The sequence below is a fragment of the Leptonychotes weddellii genome, chromosome 3, assembly GCF_054177405.1.
Source record: "Leptonychotes weddellii isolate Sample4059 chromosome 3, ASM5417740v2, whole genome shotgun sequence".
In the NCBI taxonomy this organism is placed as follows: Eukaryota; Metazoa; Chordata; class Mammalia; order Carnivora; family Phocidae; genus Leptonychotes; species Leptonychotes weddellii.
This window is the reverse complement of record NC_138371.1, coordinates 31,333,682-31,358,409: the sequence shown is the minus strand read 5'-3', so window position 1 is coordinate 31,358,409 and position 24,728 is coordinate 31,333,682. Positions and strand designations below refer to the sequence as shown.

General features: G+C 35.4%; 1 protein-coding gene and 1 long non-coding RNA gene across 5 annotated transcripts in view; one reads left to right on the top strand and one right to left on the bottom strand.

The window, feature by feature from the left end:
• Window positions 1-24,728, top strand: part of LOC145720744 (uncharacterized) — a 253,598-nt gene that overhangs the window by 93,773 nt on the left and 135,097 nt on the right. The window lies entirely within an intron of this gene.
• HYCC2 (hyccin PI4KA lipid kinase complex subunit 2) overlaps window positions 2,305-24,728 on the bottom strand; it is a 49,076-nt gene continuing 26,652 nt past the window's right edge. For 2 of the 4 annotated variants that reach the window (XM_081813887.1, XM_031042062.2), the window contains 5 exons: window positions 21,987-22,103; window positions 18,427-18,514; window positions 15,221-15,380; window positions 14,335-14,502; window positions 2,305-10,075 (listed from right to left, as the gene is read on the bottom strand). In XM_081813887.1, coding sequence (XP_081670013.1) covers window positions 9,477-10,075; window positions 14,335-14,502; window positions 15,221-15,380; window positions 18,427-18,514; window positions 21,987-22,103 — 1,132 coding nt within the window. In that variant the 3' untranslated portion in view covers window positions 2,305-9,476. The remainder of the gene's footprint in view (window positions 10,076-14,334; window positions 14,503-15,220; window positions 15,381-18,426; window positions 18,515-21,986; window positions 22,104-24,728) is intronic. The other 2 variants (XM_081813888.1, XM_081813889.1) reach the window with 2 other exon arrangements.

Here is a 24,728-nt window from a genome sequence, read left to right as displayed (position 1 = left end):
GGGAGAAGCAGGCTTCCCGCTGAGTAGGGAGCCCGATGCGGGGCTCGATCCCAGGACCCTGGGATCATGACCTGAGCCGAAGGCAGATGCTTAATGACTGAGCCACCCTGGCGCCCCAAGCCCCACCCCTTTATGATGTAACATTTGAAGAAAACTAGGGCTTTAACTTCAGACTATTATCCATCTTATTTGGATTAGGACCCAGGGCCAGATTTAGACCTTTAGAAACCCTAAACACAGACGACTGTATTTGTACCCTCTCCTGTGTTGTTCAAAACAATATTAAATCATAATTATAAGTTAGTCCAACAAAATTCTGATTTCCTCCCAAGCTACCTGGCAACATTTTTTGCAGGGGAGGGATGGGGGAAAGGGCCAGTAAAATATTTTTAAGTTTTCTGAGAGCTTTCTCTGCTTTATTATACTCTAAACCAGGTTTTCTCAACTTAGGTTCCTCATATAAACCACAGAAAGACTACGTTTTTCCTCTTAAGAATGGTACACAATTAAGGATAGTACACAACTGGAACCATACATGGAGATGTTAATTTAGAACTGTGCATTCCTAGGTTATTAGGGCTTATCTTCCATGGGTTTAATTTGCCTATTAGTAATCTAGCTGTACTGAGATCCAATCTCCCCTTCCTTCCCATCCCCTATACTTGGCCATGTGGGGATAGGACACGTTTACCAGTAGCTGAGAATAATCAATACTGTATGAAGCAGCATCTTATGATAGTTAAGTGCACAAGTCCATGAGCCTGAGTGTTTGGTTCAATCCCAGCTGTACCACTTACAGTAAGACAGTTAATAGCTCTGTGACCTTAGACAGATGAACCTTCCTTTTCTTATAAAAGGAGAATAATAGTACTTATCGGAGACTATTACTGAATTATTGCATCTCCTTTTAAGTGGTTAGAATGGTGCTTGGGATGTCCTAGAACCCAGTAAATGTTGTTATTCTTCAATTCAGATAAGAAGACTCTCTGGACCATAAATTGTGACCTTGACCACAGTTGTATATGTTAGCAGGACAGGGTCTCTACTATCTTAATATTCACTATTTTATTACAATACCTTAAAGTGGATTTTCCCTTTGTATTTGCCCTCTATTTTCTAAGGTTTTCAAAATGAGCAAATATTACATTTTTAATAAAAGGAAAAAATGGAAACTTCAAAAAAATTCAAACCGGTGAGTCTGATCCTAACTAATGCAGATCGAGAGTCAAGGCAAAAACAAATTAAGCCAGGCTTCATGAGTTGCCTTAAACCATTCTCTTCTGGAACTGCTAATCTTTATCAGCAATTTTGGATCAAGACATAATAAACAAGATATTTTAAAAATGCATGACTCTGAGAAACAAACTGAGGGTTCTAGGGGAGGGGGGTGGGGGGATGGGTTAGCCTGGTGATGGGTATTAAAGAGGGCACATATTGAATGGAGCACTGGGTGTTATACGCAAACAATGAATCATGGAACACTACATCAAAAACAAATGATGTAAGGTATGGTGATTAACAACATAATAAAATTTTTTAAAAATGCATTTTATATTGCTTGGAGATGAAATAAAAGGGAGAATAAAGCCTTGGTCCATAAAAAGGAATAATAGCTATGAGAGGGGGAAAAAAAGGTCTGAGACTTTTCTAGAAAGGACATGTAAAGAAAAGAAAAGAGTGCCTGGGGCTGAGGTCTTCATTCAACCCATATTCTAAGAGAAGGCTAAAGTATATCTTTAGAAAACACAATGTGGGAAAGACCAAAAAGTTTACTGACTAGAGAACTAACTAACTACTGGTAGGAGTACAGGAAACAGGCACTTTCATCCATTGCTGAAGAGTGTGTAAATGACAGTAGTAATGCTGGCTCCTCTTTATAAGGACCTTAGGAGAGAAAATTTTCTAACATTTCAGTTTTAGAAACAGTTGTGCTTCACCTGAGAAACTGATTTGTTTTATATTAAGGATTCTGAAGGTCATGTAATTTAATCTCTCTTTACATTTGGCTGTTTTAAAGTTCAGAGATAAATTTGTATCTCAACAGTAACATACAGAAACGTATGGCACATATTTTATGTATTAATTTCACTTCTGCCTTCATGTTATTTATTATTTTATGGTAGTATGTGTAATTTTATATATAGCTTTAATTAGTTCTATAAATTGCCTTAATAGGGTGTCCTATAAATAAAAAGTTCAGACATACATAAATAAAATGGCATGCTTTGAAAAAAAAATACAACGAAGGACCATTGTAAGGTATAAAATTTAGGTAAGATATAAAATTAACTCAGGGGAATCCGGTCAAAAGCCAAATAAAGCTGTATTTTTATACTGTACAAAAGAAAATTTACATTCTTAATGTAACTAGATACATCTAGGGGAAAATTACACATCTCTCAAGAAACACAATATTTAACATCTTAGATATGTTTCTGCATTGCAGACTGATAATGAATTTTATACATCTTTACTTACAATAAATTAAAATAGTTTTTCATCCCTGGCAGATATTTACAAGGTCAACAGTGACTACGTTTCACATTTCAACAATCAACAGCATTAACCAATTCAGTAAGACAGTTAAGATAATGGCTTACATGCACCAATAAATATGATCTTAAATGTGCGTTTTTTTTCTTCAGCTCTGAAAAAATCAAAGTTTTCACTAGTCCTAGGTTGAAAGGACATTAGTCAATAGGAATCATATTTTCTTCAGGCCTGTCCTATTTAAATTTTCACCAGCACGATTCTCTGAATACTTGGGAAATTTATACCAAGCTACAGGATGATGGTCTAAAAAAAGAGCTGATCTATACATTCCATATCCTTTTATGAAGCAAACATGTGAAAGTGGGCTATCTCCTGTTTACTTGTGACAGAGATCAGACTATATATTGCTATAACAAAAACCCTTCAGAAATTGTAACTAAGAAGAGCCAAATGATTATGAGAAAAATAGTGGGAAAATAATCTTTGCACCAAAAAAAAGATTTCTCTTAACCAGTTACAATGAATATAAAGTCAGCATAATTTTTAGAATGAGAATCAAAAAGATTCACTGTAAAGTAGTTGAACTTATTACAAATATTTATTCATTTTTTAATAGATTTTAAGTACACCCAACATGGGGTTCGAACTTACAACATACAAAAGTCGCATGCTCTAAGGACCGAGCCAGCCAGGCACCCCACAAATATTTTTAAACAACACATGGAGCATTGAGCTTATCTCTCAATTCAGTCTGGATGATAAAACTTAAAAAAAAAATCCAAAACTTACATTAGTAATTGTTAGCCAATCTTCTCTTTCCAAGATAGCTGATCAATACATTCATTACCTTTTAACTACCACCTGATATGAAAAAAAATACACAAAACCTGTTTGCAACATTAGTTAATATACATTTTGTGTTTTCCCAAAGAAATCGTTACTTAAAGTAAATCCATTATATTTTATTGGTCTATACATTTAAAAAATGAGTATTTTAGCTGTTTTCTGCAAAGAAAAAAAATACCCAGAGTAATCATGTACATAAATTATATTAACACATACCATTTTAGCCAGTATCATACTTACTGGAAATAACTGCAATTACTTAAAAGGTGCATTTCCATAACTCCCCCCTCAATTTTATTTTTTAAAAATCCATGATATCATACAATATACCAATTTTAGGAGTTTCCCCTCTTTTTTATTCAATACTGACGAGTAGAATCCTTAATTTGAGTTAAGGAGACATGAAAATGTGCCGTAAGGAATATTTGGCCTTCTTAACTGGTACTTTTGTTGGAGGTGTAAAATGTTGACATAAGAAAACCTCAAACGGAATCTTGTAGGAACTGTATACCTATGTTGCAGATCAAAGAATCTTATAGTATTTATTTCCCCCAGGGCTAGGAAGCAATCCTTTATGGTAAAGGGACCTCATTCCTTTGCAGTTAGGTACTTTAAAAATTCTATTTGGTTGAGACATTTTCTTTGGTAAATTTTATAATCAACAAAGTTGTAAAGAATTTCCTCTGACACAATTAACACTGAGCTGTTGACACTCAAATACAGCAAACCAGTTTGATATCAATTCTGTAGTTGGGGATGGATTGTCCAATTAAATTCATTTCTCTTTGAAAATAAAAGAATTTCCTTATTGAACCTACCTCCAGATACACAATTATAAAAAAAACCTCATATATACTGTAAGCTACACTTAATTCTATTTTTTTTGTAAAATCTTTAAGTCTAATAGCATAATAGCAGACATATGAATGTGCCTTAAATTGTAAACATTTTCTCAAGATCCAAAGTAAAACATAGAACCTACATTTCTGTACTATGCTGCCAGTTATTTCACATCATTCCCAGCTTTCTGCTAACTTCTGTTTGCTCTTGTGTATATTTCTCATGTGACTAGTGGTTAAGAAATACTGAAGCGAATGAAGTTTCCAAAAGTCTGTAGTTGTGTGTACAGGCTTAGAAGCAATGTGCCTATACGGGTAGGGGAAGGTTGGGTGATGAGGACTCCTCTAATTCTAATGGCAGGATCACCATACAAATTTCTGGCACCGCCAAAAATCTAATATAGTTTAAGTGCACATTGGTTGACATTATGAATATTACTATCCTATGTCTATTCAGTGCCAATATGATATACCCATTAGGTACACAATGCAGGTTAATACTAAAATCTATGCCTTATAGTATCAACATGACCACCCTGGAAATGGAAAATTGTACCAATCTGGGGACTCATGATTTTATTAGCACTGTTAACAATTTTACACTGCATTCCATCTTATAATCTGGCAAATATTCTAATTTTTGAGAGTTTAACTTACCAATTTCTAGTAGGTTTTCAAATAACTTGTTTCTAGAAAGCACTTTAAAAAAATTAAAGTATTACAAATAAGTGTCTCAACCAACTTAGTGGTTTGAAACATGACAATAATCATTCAACTTCAAAGATAAAAAGTTTCATATTCAGACTTTAATACAGCCATAGTATAGAAAAGTTGCTCTAAAATTCTTAGATTTTCTGACCACTGGTATGACCTACTAAACATTTTTAACCTGAAAAACAAATACATAACTGAAATACTGATTAAAACAAAAACTTACTTTGTAATCCAATATCAGAAATGGAGAGCTCCTCCTTGCCAGTGTTTATATAAATAGTATACTACTCCCTAACAACAAATACTAATTTTTTAAATTTACAAATGAACATGCAGAGAATTAAATGAGACAACTGATTGTCAACTAAAGTACTCAAAAATGGACCCATACAAACCTCACAAAGTGAGGTAGCAGAAACACCCCACTTCATTAAAATACTCACAAAAATAGTGCAAAAAAAAAATCTGAAAGAAGTTATTCTCAGTATTCCAGTGTCTAATAAATAGTTACAATTAATTTAAAGCTACTAAGTGGAATTTGAGAATATACATTGGAAATATTGAGCTTATATAGCTGAGACTACCGCATTTAAGACATTTTATACGGTATATACACTTTAAATGACATAATGGTCACCATTCCATTATGGAATCATAAGCTTCACACTATAAACCGTTATCAACCACATAAGGAAATATTGCTTGTTCTCTATCTATTCTAAAGCACAAGTAAGGTTCAATTTTTTTCAACATTAGAAATCAATGGAATAAAATTTATTTAATCTTTACTTTGCAAATACTCCATTGTGCAACACAATTAACTTGCTACCTAGGTGACTGTGAAAGCTGGCGGATTCAATTACTTTAAAATAGCTAGAAACACTGATCAAAGCCATTTCTTTGGGTTTATTTTTGCATTTAAATAAATCCCCAGAAATATAATCAACTACAAAATGGCAGCATACAACTGTTATGTGGCAGAAAATAGTAAGGCATAAATTAGAATAAGAAAAATGTATCTATCCTTACATCTGTGGTATAGATACCTACATTTCCAACACTTCCCCATCTATGTTTATTATTCTACATTTTTTCTGGATTAAGTACTTTTCTTAATGTGCTGTATTCACCAACTACTAGACCAGAACTGTAAAGAAACTGCAGAAATGGAGAGTGTTACGTACCACATTTACCATAGTATGAGTACAGGGAGGCAGTGGGGTGTTAATATGCATTTGACGGGAGACAGGAGTTATATTCTGGCTCTGCTTCTTAGTTATGTGACTTCGATCATGTCACAACCTTTTAAGCCTCAGTTTCCTGAGGACAGATATTTGGGGAGGGGGCACTGGGTGACTAGCTAGATTATTTATAGGGTCTCATCTAGCACAAAAATTCCGACTCTATAATAAACAGGCACAGAAGAGTAACTGGGAGAATAAGAGTGGTGGCAGGGGTCAGGATTTTAAATTATACACTTCTCCCTCCAGGTTCTCAAAGTATTTTTATATTTAAAAATCTTACTTCTAAGTTAGCTTTTCACACTTTACATTTTAGGTTGATTTCTAGTAACATAATTTAAAATTAATATAATAGAGAAGAGTTACCAAAAGCTTCAGATATTTCTTTGTATTCCTTAATCCAACCTGGCATCAATCCAATTGATTTATTATAGAAAACAAGTATTTTCTCTGTAATGAGCTTTTCCATAGAGGGAAAGACCTTTTCTTATGAAAGGTAGTAAGTATAAAACAACAGATTGTTAAAGAATAAAGTATGAATATTGCTGGTATATATTTGTAACAGCTGTTGTATATCTGAAAACTATTTTGAATTAAATGACAATAATGCAAATAAATATAAAAAAATCTCTTAGAAAATTTGACTTATGGTTTATTAAACTAAATTTTAATTATATCTTGCACAGGAAATCTGTTCTAAGACCCTGAATGCACAGTTTGAGCTAAATGAAATGTTTCTTCATTAAGGCCAAATCACATAACTTAAAAGAACAAAATGTCACAGGGTTATGAAACATTAATGGGTATGTATACATACAGAATATGTATGTATATACACACAGATAAATGAAATCCTCTAAGTTGAAAGTTTTCCAAAACCAACGTTTCAAGTTTAAGATTTTTAACAAAACAAAAGGGACATTTATTATATTTATTACAGCTTTTGCTGTAATTTGGTATTATTTGTTTTGGGGGGTTTTGTGTGTGTGTGTGTGCTTTAACTAAATCATGCTAGATTTAGATGCCAATAAACACACAACTTGTTGAATTCAAAACAACCTGCCAGCCTCCTAAATGAACCAGGCATTTCTGCCATAAAGTGAATGACCTCCAGCCATGGCCAAGATTTTATCCCTTGGTAAGAACAATGCTCTCTTCTTTTCCTACCTGAAACTTTGCTTTCCTTGGTATGTAATAGATATCTAGACCTCATTTATTTTGGCTGCTTTCAAACTCATTTATCTGACATCCCTTAAATTAAAAGGGATATCTAACATATGTCTTTGTGATATATACATATACACCACACACACACACACACACACACCTCAATACATTTCTATTTATAAACTTTTACTTTTATCCCAGACTTTGGCAATGTTGTAGTAGTAGTACTAGTTGTACTAGTTCAGGTTCTAGTTTTCCATTTTCTGTGAGCTGAAAAGTGTTAGAGACCACCAAATTCAAACAAGCATCTTATTGTTCTTATAAAGATTCTAAAGAAAATCCCCTCCAAAACAAAACAAATGCTCTTACAATAAAATAAGAGGAGGAGGGGGGAGGTTTTCAGATGTGGAAAAAAACAAGAGGCATTTTTCTGGTTACTTTATCAAAATCTATTGTGATTTTAATTATCATGATAGAGATAATATTTTAAACTTTGTTAATTAGGAGAATACTTGCTTTCTATAAATTCAGTATATTTTTCTTTCACAATAATAAAATAAAAATGTCTAAATGTACAAAGTACTAATATCTCTGATGTATTTTGTGGAAGGATAACGCATAGCAGTTCAAGTCACAATACATGATTTTCAAAAACTAGTATATTTTCTTTTTTTTCAATCAAGCATTAGAGCCTGAGACCCAAAAGAACTTATACTGAAATCTTACCCAACCAAATCAGAACTAAAAAAATTTTTTTTACTAATAATGCATTTTTGTAGCCTCTTAGCAGTTACCAAATGCTACTCACATACATTCAACATCTAGCTTACTGGCATGATTGCAAAGTTTTATAAAAATGAGAGACTTTTGCAGATATATGATTAGAAGGTACACAAATTGCATTACATTAAACACAAAGGCAGTGTGGTCCTTGTAGGAGAACTCAAGTCAGTACCCCCGGTAGAAATGTTCTATAAAAATGTGTCACGTTGAAGCATCAGTGTTTTCAGCCAATTATCTGTCCCTGATGTATTTCCTTGGAGTATATGATCTATCAGGACTTCAGGTTTCTTAATCCAAAATATCTGACTGAATTTAGGTACATCTAGAAAGCAGCTGAAAGGGTTTCTCCAATAGTCTAGCATCACAGAAAGTGGGTTGAGAAATCCCTCTCTTTACCTGAAGACGTACTTGTTCTACTTCAGTCATCATCAGCTCACAAAGGAAAAGAAAAAAACCTATCAAAACTTCCCCTCACACACACAGTCCCACACAAGCTAAACAAAAACCACCCCCTCCCCCCCCCACAAAACCCCAGCACCAAAGTGTCAATCATTCCTGGGAAATAGAACATGCCCCTTGGATTCTCTGATTTGTTAGTTGTTCAAACTTTAAGGACAGAAATGACCTATGTCCTTGTGGGGAGGAGGGAAGACATGTTAATAATGACTGTAGAGCCATCGAGAAAGTGCATTATCAATTACACAAACAACTTTGAGCCCTGCCCTCCAAAGGAGGGGGCCAGAACTTGATTTAAATGCCTCAGTAACTGAACATTTGTGTCCTCGAAATAAAGGAGATGGGGGGAAAAAGAACCACGCACATTTTAATGGAAAAGTGCAGCAGTCCACCACCTTCCCCCATGCTTCTCAAGAAAATGATTGCACAGACTCAGAGAAGTCCAAAGTCATAGCAGAATCTCTGAGGCACTCCTGGTTAAAAGAGAAAAAAATATGATCCAGTAATCTCCATAGTTCTATAGATTATGAGAACAAACCCGTTTTTTTTTTTTAAACAAAAACCAAAGAATCATTTCATAGGGATCATATACACCATTTCCTCTAACATATCCTCAGTCTCACAGTGTTGAAATGGGACCGATCAGCCTACGATGGATTGCACATCACCCAAGGAGAAAGGAAGGCATGGAAAATGCATACATTTTATACTGCTTCACAAACACATTTACAAGGAATAAGGTGAAGAGAAGATCTAGGAAGGAGGAAAAAGAAAACCTTATTGCTGTTTCCATACAAAATACAGTATGAAGATACCTAAACTAAATCAAATCTGATTACGATGACCAATATTTTCACAATGTGGGATGAAGTGTCTTCTTATACAATGAAATGTTCAGTTTAAAGGGTAAGCAGAAAGATGAGAGAGGATGTCAGAACTACACCTGGGATATTAGCTGCATATTGAAACTTGGGGATCGAGACTGCTTGGTTAAGGGAGCTCCTGGGCTGAGGAGCTCTTTACCTTCTCCAGCTTGACCTAGCCGGTCTTCCTGTAGACTGATAGTTGAGTAACGATTAACATTGTTAGCTGCTAAATTAGTAACTCCCTCAGTGCCAACCCCAATGCTGGTACTTGCTTGACTGCCATTTACATAGTCAAATGATTTGCTTGAGGAAGCACTGGCTGTCCGGATTAGACTTATACTATTGGTTTTTGGCACCACCTGGCCAGCAGGCAGGCTCAGGTGTTTCTTCATCGGTGTCAGCTCAATTGAATCTACACTAAGATCAGTTGGTTGCTGTACATACTGCCTGCGAATGACTGAATCTCGAGGGCTCTCAATGGATTTGATGACAGAGGCTGTTTCTTTATCCTTAGCTGAACGCCCAGTTGCTACTTTCCTTAAGCTTCCCCTCTGAGAAGAGGAGGATGGTTTGGTCCCAATTGGCTGACTGCTGAGGGAAGCCCCTGATGAAAATCCTTCATCTGCATCATTTAGGTTTACCGACTCTTCTCCATTTACACCCTCAGCACCTAAAAAACAAATCAGACAGACTCAGCAATAGCTAAATTAAAAAAGAAGGAACTGTGAATAAAAACTCAACTGACCTTATCTCTTGGGTAATGTTTGCTGCAGTTTGGCAATGGCCCTGTTGTCAACGCTTCCCCTAAATAATTTAGGGGAAGAAAGCTTAATCTACACAGAATTCTAATATGTTATTCACTGTGTTTGTTCAGCTTTCATTAGTCCAGCTTTTGTAAGACTATCCACAAACAAACTTAGTATCTCAATTATTTAGGCATATAAAACAACTTTAGGTGAAATACATTTCATTACAAATCTTTATAATATACCCTTGTCTATTTGAGGTGATAGTATCTGTTTAAAAAAAAAAATCAAAAATTTTTCCTCATATCTTCCTTAGCCCACCATAAAACAGACTGTACAAAAGAGACTCCCTTCTGGTTGCAGTCACCCAGAATAATGCCAAACTCATTATCCCTACAAGCCAAACCCTTTTTAAGGGCAGTACAATTTTACATTTACTCAACAGCTACGTGCCTCTACATGGCTTTAAAACGTTTAACACGGAATTACTATATTTTCTAACTCAAAAAACTGTACATCGTTTCCAGTAATTTCATACTTATATTTTGTCTTATGGGGATATCTACTACCTGGTTTCCATATTTTCTCGACCAATTAATGTGAAGAAAATATTTGATTATCAGAAAGTAACTAGTAGGGATAATTAAGTAGGATTTTTACTCTCTATATTATGTAGCTGTAATACTTTAGATTTTTCGTCTTGAGATGTATTATTGTCATAATCACAAAATACTATGATGTCCCATTACGTTTTATGCAGAAACTGCAGTTAATGAGATAATCCTTATCTTAGGATTTTTGTTAGAAGGGGAGAAGCTTATCTAATATATTCAATTTGGGTTTTCCAAAAAGCCTAATTCTCTTACTGAAAGTATGATCAACACTCTCTTGGAAAGTAATACATTTGCTTCTTTTGAAAGGGATAGCAGTTTGCTACATTATTATGTATGTTTGCCAGACTGCAAGAAAGTTTAATCTGAATCTACATACAGATATCAATATTACAGTTAAGGTAAAATATTAGGAAAGAATTCTAAACAAATACTACTTTGAGATACAGGTTATCTAAGTAAAATATACATAAAATATTTAAACACAATATTTAACATAGTATTTGGAAAAATAAAAAATATTTTCTTAGATATATTTTCTTATACGGATTAGCTATTTCCTTGCTTCAAAAGAAGAATGAAATAGGCTATCTTTAAAGCAAAATGCATGTTATTATATCCAGCAGTTTAAAAATCTTCAACCATCATGCAAAGCCATATGAAAATGCAGCTGACACCACTTCTCTCAACCCCTTCTTCAAAATAGTATATAATGTAACTCAAAATGAAACTTTAAATTATATTCATATGGTATCATCTTAGCAATTTACTTACAGTTACTATAAAGAACTCCAAAATGCCCAAGAAAAGATATTTACTGGTTCACAATTGGTATCAGTAATAGAAAACTGGAGTGAATAGAAATGTATCATCAGATATAGATCTATATATACTGAGGAAAGGAGACTGAGAGACTTAGTGCTAGTGTCTAAATCTTGCCTCATGCAGGTCTGATGCCCAAGCAATATGGCCATAAAAGAGATGATAACATAAAAGCCACCATGCAAGAGAATCTGCTGATATTTTATACACTAAGAAATGCTGTTTCAATACAGTGGGACACTGACTATACTTTAATCACAGGCAATGTCCTCAGTTTAGCAATAATTTTAAATCCAACTTTAAAAGTCACAAATAAAACGTTACTTGACCATCAGGATAAGGGTAGGTGATGCGCTTATATTCTCCCTTCAATTTCAACATAAAACAAATATAATTTTAACTGTAAACTGATTTAAAACCATCATACTAGAAAATTCTTTTAAAAGGCCACATATTAATGTCAATACAAAAGCTCCAGCCGACTTTAGAATTACTAAAACTTTTCATAGGTTTTAGTAATTTCCTTCCTTCTATTTTAAAAATCCTCAAGGAATCAACTTTTTTCTTTTCTAATTTTCTCCCTGGGTGATACTACTTCTCATGATCTATAGGGAAGATAACCAAAAAGGATCTTTAATGAACTTACTTTGATTCTTTCTTTTTAAAGATTTATTTATTTGAGAGAGAGAGTGCGAGTGGAGGGAGAGGCAGAAGGAGAGGGAGACAAGCAGACCCCCCACTAAATGGGGAGCCTGATACAGGACTTGTGCCCAGGACCTTGAGATCATGACCTGAGCCAAAATCAGGAGCCAGGTGTTCAACCAACGGAGCCACCACACACCCCTTTAATGAACTTTTCTATTCAGTCTGCCTTTCCTTATAAATTTAGCTCCTACTAATATTGATTTAATGATATGATTAATCCAGATTAAAAGTCAAAGTAATTTTTGAGAAATTTCAAACACACTGATGGAACTTATTCCTCTTTCCTTGTGGTGATACCCCACCCTCACAAACTGAAATTTTTACCAGTGATAAGAGATATTAAAATGTGGTATTTTAATATTAGATATTTTATTTTTTATTTTTTTTAAGGATTTTATTTTTAAGTGATCTCTACACCCAATGTGGGGCTTGAACTTACAACCCCGAGATCAAGAGTTGCATGCTCTACCAACTGAGCCAGCCAGGCACCCCTTAATAGGATATTTTAAAAGAACTACTATTTTGGTTCCTTTTTCAAAGTATATGACTTTTGATGAACTGGAAGAAATGTTTCAACCTAATCCCACACTCTAGAATTTTATCAAGTCTTAATTATCATAACACAGTACTACATTTAGCACAAATAATCCAACATTCTAACAATGGTGGTAGATGTATCAAGTGGCTCGTTTAGTCATCAGGAATGTTGAGAAACAGGCTGTTATTCAATTTAGGCCAACTCTGGGTTTGACATCTATTCATATACTTATGTTTTATGCCTTTTAACTATCTCAGGGATAACATAAAGAGACAATGAAAAGCGAAGGCTACATCATTCACAGGATCTCTGTAAAACAGCACCAACTCCTTTGGGTCCCTAGATCATGCACATGCAACACTGATAAATGAAGTTAAGGTCAATGTGGACAAATGGGCAGAAGGCAGATTTAGATTCTTACTGAGCATGCTCAAATTTCTAATGCACCAAAGAGCAAGAGACTTCCTTAAGGTGGAAGGTAACTGCTTCATACATGTTTTAAGTAAAATATATAACCTATTTTAAAACTATTTGCTACATTTTATTAATTAGTGTAAAGATTCCACAGTAACAATACATTAAAAAATGAAAAACAGGCTACAGTTCCCTCTTTCACAAAGTCAACTCCTATGGGCATCACATGTAAAACAGCAAATAAACAGTTTTCTACTGGAGAGAAGTGTTCTTTTACAGATGGTGGTGGTGATGGTGGTGGTGGTGATTTGGGGGGTAAAAAAATTCTCATTTTGAGATACCTACATTGTAGAAACAAGGATCTACTAGGATACCTGAATTCTAATACATTTCAACTCTGAGAGCTACAGAAGACAATGATTATTTACAATAAATGGTAAAATATAGTGTGGACCAGTACAGCATATTTATAGAGGAAAGAGGCTAGAAGTTCACTAGTTAGACCCAAGTAACTTGACCCACAGATTATAAAAAGTGATAAATACTGGTTTACTCTGTCAAAGAGGTAAGAAATTCTTGTTAACTGACCAACCTGGAATTAGAGATAAATCGGCCAGCTCCACTTTAATCATATTTCTCAAAGATAATGTATTTATGTTTTAAAACTTTCTTAACATATTTTTAAGAAATAAATTATTATATAAATGAAATCAATTTATATTGACTAAAAGGCTCATGTCCATTGGTTGCATTTTTCCTTTCCTAATATTAGAATAAACATGCTCAGTAATGAAAAAATTCCAAGCATTTGCAGACCTTTTGGAGACAGGCCTCTGCCTTGTTAGTAGCCATGCCAAGCTGTTCTTTGATTACACAGAATGCAGACTCTAGGCCAGCACAAATGGTAACTAAAGATTATACCTGACCTGGCGCTAGGCATATGGGGAGGTGTGCTTTGCAAGGAGGAGCTAATACACCCTGGGATAGTGGAAACACACACTAGAATGAAAAGATGTTCTGCTTGGGGATAGAGAGCCAGGATCCTTCTCCAGCAACTGCCTCACTGACTTCTGCCTCCTCATCTCTGTCCTACCCTCTGTTGTGGCTGCTGCTGAGTTGGGCTCCGGTGAGCCGTGCTCAGGGGTCCTGCGCACCAGCACCTCCCCCTCTTGAACACGTTTGATCCCTAGGTCAGTGGAGCCGTGTTGGATCGGGGAGCCAGGAATACTCGAGTCAGCCTCGTTTGAGAAGTCAAAGCCATCTGGGATTCAACATATAAAATTTTAGTGCTTTTGTGCTGCTCTATTCTTTTCTGAGCATTTTGACCCAGGCAGATAAGAGAATGTATATATGGATATGATAAAAACACAAAGACTATTTATATAGTTACATGTGTGTGCACAGCATGCACACACATAAGGCGGCAGATGAACAATGTGAGGTTTGCAAATGAATAGCACAGGAAAATAGGGATCATTAAAGTGGCAATTAATAAATCTTAGGCAAGACAGCTTGACTATTCAAGTACCATATGCCTATGAAATACTGCTGGATTCAGCACCTCCAAAAAAAGGAAAAGCAAAGATAAAAATCGAAAATACAATCATCAACTTTTTTATGGATAGCTTGTATTTCACCATTGGTTTGGTCAGTTATATAATTTTTTCCCACAGTGCTCATACATGCACCTTTTTTCCCATCCTATTCTTACCACTAGTTCAAAAAAAGACAAAAATTAACTTGATCTTATTTTTTGCTTTAACATTCATACAGTAGTCTAAATAACATCTTTCTACTTTATAAAAAAATATTTTTTATCAAAATAAATTCAGGCATTTAAACACATGTCTAGTGCTATATTTACAAACGAAATAATTGTAATTATAGAGAGTACAAAATATCATGTGTTAACCTAGTCTATAGAAACAGTGATAAATTTGCTAGAATCCATGAATGGGCTATAGGAATTTTACACTCACCTTCTCTCCTCCATCTATGACGACGGATTGAAGCTGTTGTAATCGCCGTCCGAGAAATCCTCGGCACTGTTGGAGTGACTTCCACTTTAAGTACTTTCTGGCCTTCTTGTGAAGAATCAGGAGCATCAAATGGTAATGAGTTTTTCATGGCACTGGCAACCTAAAATGATAATATAAAGTCTACACATATTTACACCAAATATATAATTTATGCTTATTTTACACTTCACATTTCCATAATTTTTTGAATATGTATATGAAGTGGTACTATAAAACATGAAAGTACACAATGTGTCAAAAAAGTTGTACCTCCACTGTTCTGGTTTTTTTTTTTTTTTTTTATGGGGAGGGCAGAGGGGGAGGGAGAGAGAGAATATTAAGCAGGCTCCATGCCTAGCGTGTGAGCCTGACACAGGGCTCAATCTTACAACCCTGATGCTCTGAGCCAAAATCAAGAACTGGACACCTAACCAACTGAGCCACCCAGGCACCCCTGTTCTGTATTCCTTTAGGCAGGCTTCTGAAACGAGAATTTACTTTTAAAATGTGAGTCGCATAGCCCACAGATTCCTTAAAGTTGTTCACTTTCAAAGAGAAATGGCGTTCCAAAGAAAGAAAAATTGTCTAACATTTGAACCCTGTTAAAGAAAATTTAGAAGTTTCTGATTCTTCAGATGAAAAATAACATGCAAAATTTCATTTCTCATAAGAAAAAAAATTAGCCTTCTTTCCACTCCTTTGTTTTCATAAAGAGAAATTTTCCCTAAACATGTCTGGCATTTTGTCCCACCACTTTCTGTTCCCTCCACAAAAAGAGGAAAATATCTGGCTGAGAGTAATTATCATCAACTGGTGCATGTTTCTTAATTGGGTAGTGCTAATCTAGCAAAGATCCTGAGCTGGAGAATTGTCTTTCTCACTTTTTCTCCACTTGGAAAGGATGAGTAAAATGCAGCAACCTGGATAAGTGTGCCAGCTCTGCCAACTCAAATTTCTCCAGGGGGCTGTACCAACATCTAGACCAAGGGGCGGGGAGGTAAGTCTTTCAATTTAGCTTTTATCAGGAATAAAGATGATGCCTGTTTCTCTACCTGCCAACTGTTTTATCTGTTTACCACCTGGATCTAGATTTTAATAAAGAAAAGGAGTGTTGTTTGTTGGATCCCTCAAAGACCCCGCACAACAAAGGATTGCTCTAGGCTAGAGATTCTCTTTACCTATATTATCTTGGAAATGCCATCTCTACTTAATTTGTAAGACTGTTACAAGAGGAAAAGTATGAATTTAAAGAGTCTCACAAATACACAGTATTATTATGATGATGTAATTATTTTATCTTGTTATCCATTTGTTTTAATATAACCCTTAGAGTAAAATTAGTCATGCTGACATGAGGGGAAAAAATGGAAATTCAAACAGCAAAGAATTACTGTAAATGCTACCTCAATAAACTTATAGTTAGCTTAAAATATAAAAAATAATACAAAGAAAATGACTTTAAAACTTGTACTCTTGGGGTGCCTGGGTGACACAGTCAGTTGAATGCCCAACTCTTGGTTTTAGCTCAGGTTGCAATTTCGGGGTCATGAGATCGAGCCCTACATTGCACTCTGCACTCAGCACGGAGTCTGCTGAGAATCTATCTCCCTCTCCCTCTGACCCTCCCACTTGTGCTATCTCTTTCTCTCTAAAATAAGTGAATAAATCTTTAAAAAAAAACTGTAAGCTAATATAATTGCAATTAAAATCTACAATATGAACTACGTATCTGTCAAATAAATTTGATTAAAAAATTATACTCTTAAAGTGTTACAAGCAAAAAAACATAAATGTTCTTTTTTTTTTTTTCTTGACAGAGAAAGAGAGATCACAAGTAGGCAGACAGGCAGGCAGAGGGAAAGGGAGAAGCAGGCTCCCTGCTAAGCATGGAGCCCGATGCGGGGCTCGATCCCAGGACCCTGGGATCATGACCTGAGCCGAAGGCAGATCCTCAACCTACTGAGCCACCCAGGCGCCCCCCAAAAAAAAAAATATTCTTAAAATACCATTGTAACACTACAAAAAGCTTAGAAGACATAAAAATTGCAAAGAAAAACCATCCAGTTGAATCACCTAGATAACCATTAGCATTTGTATGTTGCTTCAGTCTTGTCCAGATTAAAAAATAGTTGTACACCGCTTGACCACTTAACATAAGCTAGCATTTTTCTTTAGTATAAATTTTTGAATATATAATTTCATCAAGTCAACATAAACTTAATCATTCTCTGTGAAACACCTTTTGTTTTGATTCCTCTACAATTAGAAATAACACTAATGTTGTGCTTATAATACATTAAAAAAATTCAAAATAGTTTTCTGGGATGTGTTGCTAGACATGGATGGTGGGTTAAAGAAAACAAACACACATTACTGAACTGCTTCTGCAAAAGGATGTTCAGAGTTGTGTTATACTGCTACTGATAATGGAAAGATTTTTTAGAAATACATTTATTTTTTAGAAATATATTTATTTTGTGGAAGAGTATGAAATCTTTTTATATAGAACAAAATATTAATTGGCTTGGGCGCCTGGGTGGCTCAGATGGTTAAGCGTCTGCCTTCGGCTCAGGTCATGATCCCAGGGTCCTGGGATCGAGTCCCACATCAGGCTCCCTGCTCCTTGGGAGCCTGCTTCTCCCTCTGCCTCTCTCTCTCTCTCTCTCTGTCTCTCATGAATAAATAAATAAAATCTTTAAAAAATATATATATATTAATTGGCTTTCTTGTCATGCCTGTTGAGAATCTTTTTCTCAGTTTGTGCAATACATACTAATTTTGTTTTTAAAAAAACGGAGGTTTAGAATTTAGATGCTCATATGGTCAAAAAAAGGAGCCCAACCTTTTTTTAGTGACTTGTCCCATCACTTAAGCTTAGAAAATCCTTCCATCTCTAGAAATTTGAGTAAACGTTTCTAACCTTTTCCTTTCTTTTCTTAAAGGATTTCAAAACATTTAATTATTTAATTTATCTGAACTTTATTTTGATATGTGGTAGTAGAGGATCTAAATCAATTTTGTTTTCTCTCCAACAGTTAACCAACTGTTATGGAATAAACCTTTCTCCCTCAATGATTTAGTTTGCCTCATATGTTATATACTGAGTATTTTTACTCACTAGTGCCCCTTTCAGGCACAGGTATGTTTAATAAAGAATAATAACTTACCAATAGTGGTTGAGAAAAGAGTTCTAGCTGAGCTCTATAAATGATGTCATCAAGGACTTCTTGGCCAAGGTCCCACTGCCCATTATACCTGTGGAGAGGCAGACTGTTAATTATCTTTAGCAAATATTTCTGATCTTTAACAATAACGTTTTTATTGTTCCAAGTCCTACTATTTTGGTTCTAAAACAAGATTTTCACATTTATTTTTGCATCATTTCATTTCTAAACTATCCCACTTTTGGGTACAAGAACAAAATGAAGAGGGGCACCTGGGTGGCTCTGTCAGTTAAATGTCTGACTCTTGATCTCAGCTCAGGTCTTGATCTCAGGGTCATGAGTTCAAGCCCCATGTTGGGCTCCACACTGAGCGTGGAGCATACTTATGAAGATTTCAAATACTAATGTTTAAAATAGTTTACAGATGTCTCTTCACAAATTAGTTTTTATCATGTGTTGATATTTACAATAATCTATTTAAATGCATTCATGAAAACTTGAGTTATGGGCTATGTAGAGAGACAGTTTTCCAGAAAGAAAGCCTGACCAACTTTCAGACTCCAATTTATTGACTAGTTATATTTTGGCTACTTTAAAAAGTACCAAAAGGACTATGAACAGTTATACACCAACAGACTGGACAACATAGAAGAAGGATAAATTCCTAGAAACATACAACCTACCAGGACTGAATCACGAAGAACTAGAAAATCTGAATAGACCAATTACTACTGGTAAGGAAATTGAAGCACTAATCAAAAATCTGCCAACAAACAGAAGTCCAGAAGACTAGAAGGCTTCACAGGTGAATTCTACCAAACATTTAAAAAAGAATTAGTACCAATCCTTCTCAAACTCTTCCAAACAACAGAAGAGGAGGAAATACTTCCATATTCATTTTACAAGGCCAGCATTATCCTGATACCAAAACCAGACAAGAACACTACAAGAAATAAAATTACAGGCCAAAATCCCTGATGAACATAGATGCAAAAATCCTCAACAAAATATTAGCAAACCAGATTCAACAATAAAAGGATTATATACCATGATCAAGTGGGATTTATCCTTGGGTTCAAGTATGGTTCAAAATCTGCAATTCAATCAACATGATATACCATATTAACAAAATGAAGGATAAAAAGCATATGATCATCTCAATAGATGCAAAAAAAAGTTTTTCTGACAAAATTCAACATCTTGTTCATGATAAAAACTCAACGAAGTGGGTATAGAGGGGATATACCTTGACATAATAAAGGCCATATATGACAAGCCCACAGCTAACATCACACTCAACGGTGAAAAGCTGAAAGCTTCTCTAAGATCAGGAACGAGACAAGGATGCCTACTCTCCTACTTTGAAAAATTCAACGTAGTACTAGAAATTCTAGCCAGAGCAATTAGGCAAAAAAAAAAAAAGGCACCCAAAATCAGAAGAGAAAGAGTAAAACTGTCTCTATTTGCAGATAACATGATATTTATAGAAAACCCTAACAATGTCACTAAAAAACTGTTAGAACCAATAAATACAGTAAAGTTGCAGGATAGAAAAATCAATATACAAAAATCTGTTGCATTTTTATACACTAATAATGAACTATCAGAAAGAGAAATTGAGAAAAAATTTCCATTCACAATTGCATTAAAATAATACCTAGGAATAAATTTAAGCACGATGAAAGATCATATACTGTACACCTGAAGTTTTCATAAAGACACTAATGAAAGAAACAGAAAAACACAAATAAATGGAAAGATACTCTGTACTCATGGATTGGAAGAATTAATATTGTTAAAATGTCCATACTACCCAAAGCAATATACAGATTCACTGTAATCCCCATCAAAATTCCAATGGTATTTTTCACAGAAATAGAAATAATCCTAAAATTTGTATGGAACCACGTAAGACCCTGAATAGGGAAAATAATCTTGAGGAAAAAGAACACAGCTGGAGGCATCACACTTCCTGATTTCAAACTATATTACAAAGCTATAGTAATCAAAACAGTATAGTACTAGCATATAAAACACACATAGATCAGATGGAACAGAGAAAGCCAAGAAATAAACCCACACATACATGGTCAATGAATTTACAACAAAGGAGCCAAGATTATACAACCGGGAAAGGAGAGTCTCTTCAATAAATGGTGTTGGGAAAACTGAACAGCTACACACAAAAGAATGAAACTGGACCCCTATCTTGCATCATACACAAAAATCAACCTAACATGGATTAAAAACCTAAATGTGAGACCTGAAACCTTAAAACTCTTAGGAGAAACACAGGAAGTAATTTCTCAGACAGCAGCCTTAGTAACATTTTTTTTAGGTATGTCTCCTGAGGCAAGGGAAACAAAAGAAAAAATAAACTACTGGGACTACACCAAAATAAAAAGCTTTTGTATAGCAAAGGAAACGACCAACAAAACGAAAAGGCAATCTACTAATGGGAGAAGGCATTTGCAATGATATATCCAATAATGGGTTAATATCCAAAATATATAAAGAACTTCTACAACTTAACATTAAAAAAATAATCTGATTAAAAAAGTGGGCAGAGGACCTGAATAGACATTTTCCAAAGAACACGTACAGATGGTCACAAGTACATGAAAAGGTACTTGACATCATTAATCATCAGGGAAATGCAAAGCAAAACCACAATGAGATATCATCTCATACCTGTAAGAATGGCTTTTATCAAAAAGACAAGAAATAAGTGTTGCCGAAGATGTGGAGAGAGGAAATCCTGTACATACACTATTGGTGAAAATGTAAATTGGTACAGGGAGTATGGCAAACAGTATGGAGGTCCTTCAAAAAATTAAAAATAAAACTACCATAGGATCTAGCAATTCCACTTCTGGTATATATCCAAAGGAAACAAAATCACTGACTCAAAAAGATCTGCACTCCATTCACTGCAACATTATTTACAATAACCAAGACATGGAAACAATCTAAGTGTTCATTGACAGATGAATGGGTAAAGAACCCAAATTCACAGATACAGAAAACAGACTGGTGGCTGCCAGAGGTGGGGGGTGGGGGTGGTATAAAGAATGAAAGTGGTGAAAAGGTACAAACTTCTAGTTGTAAGATAAATAAGTCTGGGGAGGTATGGTGACTAGAGTTAACCATACTGTATTGTATATTTGAAAGTTGCTAAGACAGTAGATTTTAAAAAGTTTGCATCACAAGAAAAAAATTTGTAACTATATGTAGTGATGGATGTTAACTAAACTTATTGTGGTTATCATTTCACAATATAAACTATATCTAATCATTATGTTGTACACCCAAAATTAACACAATCTTATATGTCAATTATATCTCAATTTCAAAAACTGTCTTTAATCATTATTATACTGCTCTCAAATAACAAGTGTATATTCATTAAAAAAATACAAAAAAAATTCATATTAGAAAAAGAAGATAATGGGTGCATCATGGAACAAAAGAGTCAGTGTTGTGCACCTGATAAGGAAAAAAGGGAAATATTAAGTTTCCAGACGTTCTAAGAATTCACTCAGTTTCACAGTCTATCTACTTACATGGCATAATAAACCCCTGTGAGAAGTTGCACCATGAATTCAGGATCCAATACTATCCGACCACAGAGTTCTTTCCAGTGTTTTTCATGTTGCCGTGGAAACCCACTCACACAAACCCTAGGAAAATACGGCATTTGCCATGTGTGACTTCATGATTCATTAAACATTTTTCCTTTCATAAATTCACTTATTCAGTTATTCATTCCTCATATTTATTAAGTACCTGCTTATGTGCCAGTCACTGTCCTGGGCCTAGGCATACAGTTATGAACAGGCAAAAAGATAAAAATAAAATCTATGCCCTCACAAAGCATACACTCTAGAGAACTGTATCAATAAAAGCAGTAACTTTTTTTTTTTTTTAAAGATTTTATTTATTTATTTGACAGAGAGAGACACAGCCAGAGAGGGAACAGAAGCAGGGGGAGTGGCAGAGGGAAAAGCAGGCTTCCCGCCGAGCGGGGAGCCCGACGCGGGGCTCAATCCCAGGACTCCGGGATCATGACCCGAGCCGAAGGCAGATGCTTAACGACTGAGCCACCCAGGCGCCCTGCAATAACTTTTCTCAAATAGGTATGTCTGTCATCTTCCTCCCTCTTTAGAAAAAAATTGTATAACTTTTACACATCCCAAATTTTATCAGGATGAATTAGTGGGAGATACAGAAATCTCAAAACAAATAAAAGGACATTTCAAAATACCTGATGTCTATGAGGCCTTTTTTTTTTAAGATTTTATTTTTAAGTAATCTCTATACCCAACATAGGGCTTGAACTCACAACCCCAAGATCAAGAGTTGCATGCTCTACCAACTAAGCCAGCCAGGCACCACTTTGAGGTCATTTTTAAATTAAAGTGCCACAATAATTCTCTGTCTTCATCTCATTAAGAGATGCTTCTAGAAAAGTTATGTTGAGTAATTATCAAAAGTTATAATGTACCTATATTATTTTAATCAATTAATTTGTTAGAATAATTGTAATGGTAAATGAGTCCAAAAGAAATTTTTCAGTGTTTAGTGCATTATGATCTCTGGAAAATTTTTTTTTTTTTTTAAAGATTTTATTTATTTATTTGACAGAGAGACACAGCCAGAGAGGGAACACAACACAAGCAGGGGGAGTGGGAGAGGGAGAAGCAGGCTTCCCCCGGAGCAGGGAGTCCGATGCGGGGCTCGATCCCAGGACCCTGGGATCATGACCTGAGCCGAAGGCAGACACTTAGCGACTGAGCCACTCAGGCACCCCTCTGGAAATTTTTTTAAAAATCTCAATTTACAGGGGCGCCTGGGTGGCTCAGTCGATTGGACGTCTGCCTTCGGCTCGGGTCATGATCCCGGGATCCTAGGATCAGGCCCCTCCATTGGGCTCCTTGATCGGCAGGGAGCCTGCTTCTCCCCCCACTCCCCCTGCTTGTGCTCTCTCTCTCTGTCTTACAAATAAATATATAAAATCTTTAAAAAAAAAAGTTTAAAATCTCAATTTACATATATATTTTTGTAGCAGAGATATACAACTAAGAGATCAATAAAAGGACTTGTAAGCATAGCAGCATCTGGCTGGCTCAGTCAGGAGACCATGTGACTCCTGATCTTGGGGTTGTGAGTTAAAGCCCCATGTTGAATGTGGAATCTACTTAAAAACAACACCAACCAAACCAAACCAAAAACCCACAAAAAAACCCAAAAGTACAAAATAAGACCTACAACAATGGCTACATTAAACAGAAAAAAAAAAAAGACTTGTAAGCATAATATGGCATTACGATAAAATTATGTGAGTAAAGTGGTAGGAAAGATCAATTTCAAGGAGAAAAAGGAATAATATAATGTCAGACTATTAAAAGCCTGTTCATCTATTCTTCATATGGATGATGGTCGGTATTTACATTATACACATTTAAAATACTAACCTAACAATTATTTTATTATGTCAATATTTACATACTAGAAATCATACCATTTGCAACTATTTAAGATAAAATGAAAAATTTAAGTGTTAATTTAAAATTTGTGAGAGCTACACAGATTTTTAAAATTCTTTAGGGGATATATGAACAAATGTGTGAGGATTACTAAACTCTATCATCATTTTTATTTTAGGGGTGTCTGGGTAGCTCAGTTGGTTAAGCATCTGCCTTCAGCTCAGGTCATGATCCTGGAGTCTCAAGATCGAGTCCCACATTGGGCTCCCTACTCAGCTTCTCCCTCTGACCCTCCCCACCTCTCATGCTCTCTCTCTCGCTCTCATTCTCTCTCGCTCTCATTCTTTCTCTCTCAAATAAATAAAGATCTTAAAAAAAAGAAAAGAAAAGAAAATTTTAGGGGCGCGTGGGTGGTTCAGTCGTTAGGCGTCTGCCTTCGGGTCAGGTCATAATCCCAGGGTCCTGGGATCGAGCCTCCACATCGGGCTCCCCACTCCGCGGGAAGCCTGCTTCTCCCTCTCCCACTCCCCCCTGCTTGTGTTCCCTCTCTTGCAGTGTCTCTCTCTGTCAAATAAATAAATAAATAGTTTTTTTCTTTTTAAAGATTTTATTTATTTGAGGGGCGCCTGGGTGGCTCAGTTGTTGAGTGTCTGCCTTCGGCTCAGGTCATGATCCCAGGGTCCTGGGATTGAGCCCCACATTGGGCTCCCTGCTCAGTGGGAAGCCTGCTTCTCTCTCTCCCACTTGTCCTGCTTGTGTTCTCTCTCTGGCTGTCTCTCCCTGTCAAATAAATAAATAAAATCTTTAAAAAAAAAAAAA